This window comes from Ostrinia furnacalis, unplaced genomic scaffold (genome assembly GCF_004193835.3).
Source record: "Ostrinia furnacalis isolate ACB-3 unplaced genomic scaffold, ASM419383v2 OfSCF3557, whole genome shotgun sequence".
Classification (NCBI taxonomy): domain Eukaryota; kingdom Metazoa; phylum Arthropoda; class Insecta; order Lepidoptera; family Crambidae; genus Ostrinia; species Ostrinia furnacalis.
The window spans coordinates 490486-501715 of NW_021133796.1; the positions used below are offsets into that span (position 1 = coordinate 490486).

The window sequence follows — 11230 nt, forward strand, 5'->3', positions numbered from 1 at the left end:
CGCGGTGGTTGGCCAGCTTGAAGCCGACGACTCGAGTGTCGCTCGTGGCTGGTCTAAGGGTCTCGGGCCGCGTGAGGTATAGTGGTCACTTAAGGGCTACCTAAAGAACGTGTGGTGCTCCACGCAGGTCTTCCACAGCTTCTTGGCGGCGCGGTGGTTGGCCAGCTTGAAGCCGACTGTGGATTCAAACTGCTCGAACTCGCCAGGTCGCAGCTTCACGTAGAAGTTGTGCCGCTTGTAGCTGATCTTCAGGATCTTGGGCCACGCGAAGCGGTTGATGCGCAGTCTAGGGGAATGAGGGAAATGAAAATATGAAATGGAATTCTTTGTACTGTTTATTTCAATCAGAGTAGCATCGCCATATTCGTTGTCACAACTTTTGAGGACTGTTTTGCATAGTCACGGGGTAATAATAACGAGATCAGTTCACATCGCCAGATGGGCGGGGTTTACCAGCTAGAAGTTGCTGCCGATATCTCAGCTAGATGCTCTTGAGCAAGCGCAAGAGCTAGAGCGTCTATCAAGCCTTCATTCGTCAGATAGATATTATGGACTAGGCTGACATGACGAAATAAACCAGTATTTTTATTACTTGACATATAACAGAGATTTCGTAAAATTAATTTGATATAATTTAATGGTCTGTCAACCGTTATGTCAACTGCTCTAAATGATATCATTGAATCATCAAGTGTTCAAAAATATTCATTGCCCAGAGATTTATTTCTATTGACCGAGTAAACGAGTCAGATTCTTGTCAGACTCCCTGCTAACTACAGATTTTTACCCGGCCGATAGTTGGGTCGGATTCTAATTTGTATGAGAAATTGGTCGAAACCAAATCGGTGTAATGTGCGCACTTTCATACATGTGTCCATAGTGATTAACAGCCCGACCAAACTATCGGAAGACGAAAAGTCTGTAGCCTGCGAAGTGACTAAACATCCTATACTCTGATTCTCATTCTTCCTACTCACTTCTCCCGATGCACCAGCAGCCCCGACGAGCAGACACCGAGCGTGATATCCACATTCTCCGAGTCCTTAGCCGGGTGGAGGTCCACGCCGTACATGGCCAGCTTCTTGGCGTTCTCCAGGTAATTCAGCTCTGCCTCCGCCGGGGTTTGGCCTCTGTGGACGAATGAGGATGATGAGTTTTGTTCACATTTTATCGCTTGATTGTTAAACTTGAAGCAGAGCGGCCACGCGCTTTGTAGGGTAGTAATAGACGGTCCGGGCAGATGGGCAAGGTGCACAATGCACATGTGGTGGTAAGCCCGCGGTAAGCTCTGTGTGCATCTCATTTCGCAATAGCATATCATTTTGGGGGTGTGTCATAGCTAGTGGCTAATATCCAGTGGAGTACAAAAGATCTGATAAAGTCGCGGGAAGCGTCGAGATTCGGGCAGTGCGGTAACGGTCGTTGTAGAAATCCTTGGAGGTGAAATTTGTCCAGCAATGGACGTCTTATGGTTGAAACAAGCTATGTATGCAATCTTCAGTTGCTTCATTCTTCGGCCGCTCGCAGTCGCTGCTTGCTGGGTACCTGTCCCGTGAAGTGAAGTTTGAGCTGTGCTCAGTGTTAGCAGAGTAAATACAAATGAGTAGGTTATCTTCATAGAAAAGGCACCGAGCGCGGTCTGTATGTGAGCGCGCCAATACGTATACGGCGCGCACGCACAACACACAGTCAAAATTTAGCGTGGATAAGCGGGGTGTTGCGCCGAACCTACTACTTAACCTACGCATTTATATTTACTCTGGTGTTAGTGCGTCACCTGTGTGTCTTGTGTAGCTCCACGACCTTTTCCTCCAATTCGGGCGTGCAGGCGGCAGGCGGTGCGAGCTTCAGCTGCTTGCATAAGCCAGCGCCGTGTTCAGACGCCTCGTGGTCGCCCAGCCACACTCGGTGTCGTAGGGGCTCCCTTACCTACTGGAGGCCTAGTGGGTCACCTGTGGCTCCTACTGAACTGCTGGGGTTCTTTAGTGGGTCACCTGTGGCGCTAATAAGCCCTGGCGCGGTCTTGATGTATGCTGAGCGGGTGCCTTTTTGTCAGAGGGGCACAAGCAGCTATCTGTACATTTGTGTATCTCCTTCATTGTGTACCTATGTTTTTCCTGCTTGTATGTCTTTCTTTCAAATAAAAACTATTCTATTCTATTCTAATCTGCTGGGGTTCTACCAACCTGTGTGTCTTGTGTAGTTCCACGACCTTTTCCTCCAATTCGGGCGTGCAGGCAGCAGGCGGTGCGAGCTTCAGCTGCTTGCATAAACCGGCGCCGTGTTCAGACGCCTCGTGGTCGCCCAGCCACACTCAAGTGTCGTAGGGGCTACCTTACCTATTGGAGGCCTAGTAGGTCACCTGTGGCTCCTACTGAACTACTGGGGTTCTTTAGTGGGTCACCTGTGGCGCTAATCTGCTGGGGTTCTACCAACCTGTGTGTCTTGTGTAGCTCCACGACTTTCTCCTCCAGCTCGGGCGTACAGGCAGCAGGCGGTGCGAGCTTCAGCTGCTTGCATAAGCCAGCGCCGTGTTCAGACGCCTCGTGGTCGCCCAGCTCTGATTGAAGTAGGTAGCTCGCTAGCAACGCGTGGGTCACTGTTGAGCATGGCAGGCGGCCTGAGGATATAAGTAAGAGGCGATTAAAAGAGGCAGTCTATCGAAATAGGGCAATTAACACACTACTCAAATGATATGCTTTATGTATCGTCGAAAAGCGACTCTCATAATTCATGGGGCAAAGAGATGATAAGATGATAACGCAAATTACTATTTATTGATTTGAAAGTTACTCTAAAATTAAATTATACAGCAAACTAAAAACTTACTCGATTTTCAGGGCAAAATTGAAGGTTTTTAAAGAAGTTGTGGAAAGTGTAGGAATTTTTTTTGAAATGTCAGCCAAATATCTTCACATTGACACTCTAGTTTGCACCATCAATTTAGCTAAGTTAGAAGATGATCGGGCGCCGTCCTATGTAGTTCACGCGTATGAATCCAGGTGTTGACTGGCGGAGAATGCTTATAGCATTAAGTCCACCTATTGTATATTTTTTATTGTGCAATCAAGTTTAATAATATGGATGACTATGGAGCCAAGTTGTGATCGTTATCTCCAGAGTAAATACAAATGAGTAGGTCATATTCATAGAAACGCACGGGCGCGGTTTGTATGTGAGCGCGCCAACACGTATACGGCGCGCACGCACACACTGACAAAATTTAGCGGGGATTATCGGGGAGCCAGTCGTGGTTGCGCCGAATTTTGTCAGTGTGTGCGTGCGCGCCGCATACGTATTGGCGCGCTCACATACAAACCGCGCTCGGTGCGTTTCTATGAAGATAACCTACTCATTTGTATTTACTCTGGTACTATCCTCCTCTCCAAGTTACCTTCCAGCAAGTCCCTCCTGACGGCCAGCACCAGCTGGTACCGCGTCAGCTCCTCCTGCAGCTGAGCCGGCTCCGGCGGGTAGAACTTTACTGCGAACCTCATCTCCCAGGGTTCATCTGCAAGGAATATGTCGTCACCTTAGATTAATAAAACCTAGATAGATAGTCAGTGCACGAAAGGTGAGGCAGATTTTAGTAAGCCAGAATGGCTTACTCGTAAACGTCACATGAACTGTCAAAGTGAAAAATTGGTAAACACGTCCGACGACTTTTAATTAATTAAGACGGTTTGTGCTGTGAAAGGGTGTCTAAATACATCAGAAAAACTAAAGAAAGTGACCAGTGTTACATTTCAGAAGTAAGTACTACGATTCGACGCGTATTTTGCTTGAATTTGGCTTTCAAAAATTAAATACGGGAATGATACCAGTAACAAGAAAATTTATTTCCCAATTGTTCGCCGTACAAATACACTTCCTTTTTTATGAAATCGAGACTTTTCAGTCGATTTATCTTATTGTAATTAGGTAGGTACTTTGAATTCAATAAATAAGTAAGTACATGATGCGTTTTGTTTTTGTTAGTTATAAAATAATTAAAAACGTATTAAAAATTTCCCTACTTTCGGGAAAATCGCCTTCACTGTCTACACTCCCCAACAAAATTGACACTAATGACATAAGATTTTTGCCTCACTCTTGACGAAGCGTTTGTATGAAGACTATCCATCTAGGTTTTATTAATCTAAGAAAAAAAAATAAAACCGACTCCAAAAAACCTACATTAAAAAGTAGAAAAATAATTACTAATAACCTACTTATTTATTAGGACGAATTAATATTTATGTAGGTATAGCCATGATTGATACTTTTGGAGTCGGTGCAGGCAAACTTTACATGTTTCATAATCTTGGCACCGACTCCAGAAGTATCAATCATGGTATACCTACATAAATATTAATTCGTCCTAATAAATAAGTAGGTTATTAGTAATTATTTTTCTACTTTTTAATGTAGGTTTTTTGGAGTCGGTTTTATTTTTTTTTATAAAATTTTTCAAGTTATTTATTTAAAATGTCTTTTAGTTCTAAGAAGATAAATCAGACTTACGTTTGATGAGCTTGGACACGCGTTTCTCCAGGTCGATCCAGACGCGCGGGTCCCCTCGATCCTCGTACAGCAGCCCGAAGTAGTCTTTCTCCACCAGGTTCAGTTTGTCGCACACTTTTCCTAGGAGTTCGTGGCCCCGGATTTTTCTCTGTAATGAGCAAGGCAAATTATAAATATGGGCGATCTGTATTGTCAAGAAAAATATCGGGTTCATTAAAATGCAATAAAATGGTGGCATGAATAGGATAGGAGACATTCGCACTAGATTAGCACATAAAATAAATTATTTTTTAAAGGAGATAAAAAAGAGAGTGACTCCCTATAATACAAGAGTTGAAATCATATTGAAATAGTGGATTTTATACTTTACTAGTATATTTTTTCAAGTATTTCATTCAAGCCTAACTACATGGAAACAAATATTATGTGCGAAACCCATCAATTTTATAATTATTACCACATGCACAAATCGAATCTAATTTGTAAATTCGTATTATGCACGAATCATCTTTATTATCGGTGACGATTTCGATGTTTTAGAAATTGTATGGATCTGCGATCTAACCATACTAAAACAGCTATTATTAGGGCTCACATTACTTCAGTGTAAGCTTTTGTAATTATTTCATCCCTAATAAACTACCCTGCTCAGTTTACCTGGCAGCAATTAGGCGGCCAATTTATAGTAAAACGAGCACATAACACAAACATAATGCCTGTAATGGAAATTGGACTCGCAAAATTAGGGTGTGTTAATCCCAAAGGATTTTTTTACATGCAAATTAGGTGAAATGTTCAAAATTATGAAAATTTTGGTCAAATGAATTGAACAAGTATTCGTCACCATATTCAATCAACAGTATTCTATTTAATCAGTACATGGCATGCTGTGCAAAACTTACTAAATGATCAAATTCTATATGTATACTGATAATTTAGTTTAATGTAATAGTGAATGAATTGATTTAAATACTGCATGGCTGTTAATTTGAGTTTTTTTTTTTCTGTTTAGCCCAAAGATTAATTGGCAGAGAATGCCCAATGGCATAAAGTTCGTCTTATGTACCCACTTTGTGGCATTAATTAAAGTATAAAAACCATGTTTCTTATTAATTAATTTTCAAGCTTTTCCACGTTTCACTCATTTTCTGTCTTCTCCATCCTCTTGATTACATAGACCCATATCAGAAAATCAGCAGACGATAAATAACATACGTCGATTGCGCTACCAAAAGAAAATCTCACGACAAAGTCCCGGAAAATTAGAAAATAGAAACATGAGACCCTATTTTCCCGTCTCAGCATTAGCCAAGTGAAAACGAGATAACTTGGCAGACTTGGCACGCTTCCCGGGAGGCTTGACCTGCTTATAGCGACTGTTAGACAAGACCTTGAATTTGATAACTATAGTCTTTTTCACGTAAGATGATCCGTATGACACTTACTACACTAACGCATACTACATATGCAGAATATTTTTGAAAAAATATTTGTATTTTATTAGCAATATAATAAAAAAAAATTACTACCTTGTCTTGAAATATATAGTAAAATCTGAGTCTATTGATTATATTTTAATTAAATACGATGTAAAAAACATTTTTATTTAATGTACGCAATGTGTGAAACGGAATAGATTTAGTGCTGGGGTATTTCTTGTATAATAAAATCGATTATTTCCGCGGTTCATTAATCGATTGCAGTGAATACTTAGTTATTAAAAACATCACAAAAATCAACTATATTTTTCGATTATTGACTTTAATAAACGCATTAAAAATAAATTAATGGTTTTTAATTTAAAGAAACAGAACCAGTACTTTTTAGGAATTGTTTTTTTGAACACGAGCCATGAAATTTGAATATTATCAATAAAAAATTGTTACAATAATATTTGTAATTAAAAAACAACATGTTTTTTGTTAAATAACACCTATACAAAATATTTCTCTAAAAGTAGGTTTTACTAACTCTTCGAAAATAATCGATATATAAATCGCTATGGTTTAGTTATGTGACATCTCTAAATCTTTCAAACTCGAAACGTCATACGGATCATCTTAGGTGAAAGAGACTATAGTCTTTTCTGACGTAGGTAGAAGTGGTGAGAAGTGGCCTATGACATTCAGTAGCAGTTTTTTTTCTACCCGTGAATGTATAAACAAGAAACTTTTATAAATATTGACACAGCTTCATTTAAATTGTCAATTCATAAAAATACTTTTATTAAGGTATTTTTGTCTAGGTGGTCATCCATCCCTGTTCCGTTCGTGGTTCTGCTAATTTATCTTACTAGTAGTAGTACAGAATAATAATAAGTACTAGAAGGAACACCAGGAAATCTAGTTTCTACTGGTCCTATTATTGTTAATCTGCTTCTACTAGTAGGACCACCTGGAAATATAGTCTACCTTCTCCTTAAGTTTGGTACGGTCTTTATGGGATACCCTGTATACAGATTACAGACATGTTTGAAGAAGCTATTCGTATCAACGCCCACGGATTCCTTGTATTCGCTATAAATGAACTCGAAAAAACAAGTAGATGTGTTTTTCGATTACTTCGATGATAAAGTAAATTGCCGGCGGAATTTGACCTTTTATGCCCTAATAAACCGGTGACATTTGGAGCAAACATAAAACTGTTATGATCTTTTATTTGGGGCTTATACATATAAATACACTTCGCTGTGCTTATTAAATAATGCCACTAGAATTACTATGTGTCTAGAGTTTTTTAAATCCTGTAACGTAGATTTTACTCCATAAAGCTAGTTGAAAACTAAAATGAAGCATGATAGAGGACATTTCATCTTAAATTCGTAAACTCTTAAGATCCGAAATCCGCAAAAACTCGATACAATCATAGATTCTGAGATCTGCCATGTGACAGTAATTTGTCTAAATATTGAATTTCAACTAATTAATCAATCTCAATCTATCCTATACGCTATCAACCGGGCAATATGGAAATCATTGAGGGAGGCCTTGCTCAGTAGTGGACGTCCTGTGGCTGAAATGATGATGATGTTGAAACACCTCAATCTACACGCTTAAAATTGAACCTTGTTTTGAAGTTCATTCATTCATCAACAGCCCTTTACAGTCCACTGCTGGACTATGAGCCTCCTCCACTATAGTGGAGGGTTTTGCCATAATTTTATTTTATTTTTATTTTCTTTATTAGGAAAACATACAGCTTATATTATGATACAGGTAGAATAAAAATACATAATAAGTCGTACACAAGCCTATGAGTTTTCACTGATAATTATATGATCAAACGAACTTACCAAGTGCAGTTCGATCTGAATTATCCTGTTTTCGCCGAAGAGATTTATTTTACCGTGTAGTACCCCTGTACGACAAGCCAATCCGCACACAATATTCAGCGTAGTAGTAGTAAAAAACAAAAGAGCGGGCAACCCCACCCCTACCACGCTGTGGGCTCGGTGTCCGAGCGGTCTCATTATATTTAGAGAAGAGATGACATTGACGTTTACCTCCAGGGAAGAAGATATAGAAATCTTCGGGTTGGGAGGGACCTTAAATCTCTTCGGCGAAAACAGGATAATTCAGATCGAACTTCACTTGGTAAGTTCGTTTGATCATAAAATGGCCGAAAAGAAGATACTTAACTCGTAAAAGTGAATAATATTACAATACCTGGCTATCTCGGTAGTTAATATCTCGTTTTTACTCGCTAGAGCGAAAAACGGCTACTGGTTAATAAAAATAACCGAACATGCTGCTGCTGCTTAATATCTCGTATTAACGCTACTGGTTAAAAAATGACCCGCAAAATGACCGAATATAAAGTGGTTGCTGGTTAATATCTCGTATTAACTCGCTAGAGCAGAAAATGGCTACTGGGTAACATCTCGCATTACCTCGGAGAAAAAAATGGCTACTGGGTAACATCTCGCATTACCTCGGAGCAAAAGAATGGCTACTGGGTAACATCTCGCATTACCTCGGAGCAAAAAATGGCTACTGGTTAACATCGCGCGTTAACTTGGAGCTAAAAATGGGTCAAAGTTACGCGTCGTGTCACAACGCTTATAATAAAAATGTACGAGCACTTGCACAAAATAGTTGTTACAACCAACCTTGTGTTGGGTCTAATTCTCGTCACTACACTGCACAACTTAAAATAATTACGTTTTATGTCGGTAAAAACGTCCTGGTGACGTCACTTAAGCATTTTTCTTATACTGCGTGCGGTCGTTGCGCGTGCGCACAAAGGAATGAGACCGCTCGGACACCGAGCCCACAGCGTGGTAGGGGTGGGGTTGCCCGCTCTTTTGTTTTTTACTACTACTACGCTGAATATTGTGTGCGGATTGGCTTGTCGTACAGGGGTACTACACGGTAAAATAAATCTCGGAGGCGAAAGCAGGATAATTTAAAATTGAAAAGACAGATTCACAATACTAATCCCCACGCTTGGCAGGCGGGTTGGAGATCGCAGTTTAAAAGATTGATGTTTTTCAGAGAGCGCTGCTGCCCGTTCTCTGTTTGATGTGTAGTCCATAAGTCGCCTCTTACGACACCCGTAGGAAGAGTAGGGGTTGGTAACAAATGTATTCTACTCTGCCGTCACCACACGGCTTTTGAAGATCGTTCTCTCACAATTGAAGACACTTACGTCTGCCTCCAGATCCATAGTGGAGCCATCTAGCAGCTCCACCTTGATCTTGGCCAGGTTGCCCGAGGGCCTGCGATTGGCGAGGCCTCCTGCTTGGCGCGTACTAACACTAACAGCTGTAGACACTTACGTCTGCGTCCAGATCCATAGTGGAGCCATCTAGCAGCTCCACCTTGACCTTGGCCAGGTTGCCCGAGGGCCTGCGCTTGGGCGAGGCCTCCTTCTTGGCCTTGGCCTTCGCCTCATCCTTGGCCTCTTTGGCCACGCCCTCCGGCATCGCGCCGCTCGTCCTTCACCAACTGGAAAGATAGAGAATGAATTGTTAGAAAATACAAACAAACGCAGTCGTGCTAATTTTTAAGAAAGTCTATGAGGACTTATTTAACAAATCCATCATAATAGTAGATTGGACATTTCGGAAACTGGACATTTCAGGAATTGGACATTTCGGGAATTGGACATTTTGAGAATTGGACATTTTGGGAATTGGACATTTTGAAACCGTTGGACATTTTGGGAATTGGACATTCTGAACCTGAAGGAATAAAACTAGATAGTATTGCAAGCGGTCTCAATACAGAAGTAGAGGGGCGGTAGAAAGGCAATTTACTGGGCGTGCTACTCATGAATACGGCCAACTTTTACTATTCCACCGAATGACATAAAAACTGTTCTACACTAAAAGTTCCACACATAATTAACTTTTTAAAAAAATAAAACCGACTTCAAATGCGTGAACACAAAAAAAAACTAAAAATTAAAAATATTGCGTATAAAAAAGTTCAACCCCAATTTTCCACCCTTGGGGGTGAAATATTTTCTTCAAATTCGCATGAAACCACCCTTTTGATAATAGCTATTCAACAAAAAAATAATCGTTCAAATTGATTTATAATCGGCGGAGATATTGCGTATAAAAAAGTTCATCCCCAATTTTCCACCCTTGGGGGTTGTTTTTTCTATTATTAAATTTAAATGGGACCACCCTTGAGGTATTACCTATACGCCGAAAAAAGATTTGTTCAAATCGGTTTATTATTGGCGGAGTTATCGCGTAACAAACATAGAAAAAAAAAAAAAAACATACGGGTCGAATTGAGAACCTCCTCCTTTTTTGAAGTCGGTTGAAAAGAATAATAAAGTAGCTGTTGCGTAGTAGTTTTTCTCATTTTCTAGTTTTATTGCAGAGCCGTCTTATGTCACTCCAAGTTAAGTAAACATTACTATTATGTTGTTAACTTGTGACAACGTAATGCTTAGTAATTGTCCGACCGACAAATGACATTGCAATACCTAAAAATAAAACGTATGTCCAAGGAAAACATAAAAACAAGTCAAATAGCCACTACGCCACAAGCAAGTGCAAGTCGTTTTAGATCTACTAGCATATAGGGATTTTACATTTATATTGCTATGGCAGTCGCCTGGCAAGCAAAAAAAGTCGTGAATACCATTTCTACCTTCAAGGATTTCTCCCAAAGAATATGTATATTATTTCCTTGTGCCTATTTTATTAGGAAAATAATCAAAACCCTGTTATATCGAAATTCACGAGGACAAAAGTTGTACAAAATTTGGTAGTACACTTCATTCCCACGTGTTACACGTGTTGGATGTTTGTTTACTCCATTGTGAAGCAATCCGGTGCATTCTGAGCAAATTGTCATCCATTGTTATATTCAGATAGACATTTGGACTCGACCATTCGATTTCTATGGACTCATCAACGAACAGTAGTTTGGAAAAACAAGTGAACCTTTATGGTGGATGTGGATTTCCTTTAAAGTTTTTTAAAGTACTTAGGTAAGTATTTTATCAAGACTGATAAGTGTCCTAGATAGAGCTTTAGACTAGGCGCAGACCACCGATTTTTAGTTGGCCGATAGTTGTGTCCGATTTTAAATTGTATGAAGAATCGGTCAAATCGAATCGGTGTAATGTGCGCACTTCCATACATGCTCATACTGATCAACTGCCCGACTAAACTATCAGCCGACGAAAAATCGATGGTCTGCGCCTAGGCTTGGAGATAATGAGCATTCGTTTTGACAGATATGTATCTTTCCTTCCTTAATAATTT

The 11230-nt window shown here is 40.1% G+C and overlaps 1 protein-coding gene across 5 annotated transcripts in view; it reads right to left on the bottom strand.

Annotated features, from left to right (window-relative positions):
* LOC114358009 (protein 4.1 homolog) overlaps positions 1-9452 on the bottom strand; it is a 42888-nt gene extending 33436 nt beyond the window's left edge. For 4 of the 5 annotated variants that reach the window (XM_028311861.1, XM_028311860.1, XM_028311859.1 and 1 more), the window contains exons 1-7: positions 9351-9446; positions 9151-9220; positions 4504-4651; positions 3395-3511; positions 2437-2620; positions 978-1130; positions 101-286 (exon numbers count right to left, since the gene is read on the bottom strand). In XM_028311861.1, coding sequence (XP_028167662.1) covers positions 101-286; positions 978-1130; positions 2437-2620; positions 3395-3511; positions 4504-4651; positions 9151-9220; positions 9351-9427 — 935 coding nt within the window. In that variant the 5' untranslated portion in view covers positions 9428-9446. Of the gene's footprint in view, positions 1-100; positions 287-977; positions 1131-2436; positions 2621-3394; positions 3512-4503; positions 4652-9150; positions 9221-9280 lie in introns of all 5 variants that reach the window. The other variant, XM_028311858.1, reaches the window with a different exon arrangement.
* Between the last annotated feature and the right edge of the window lie 1778 nt (positions 9453-11230).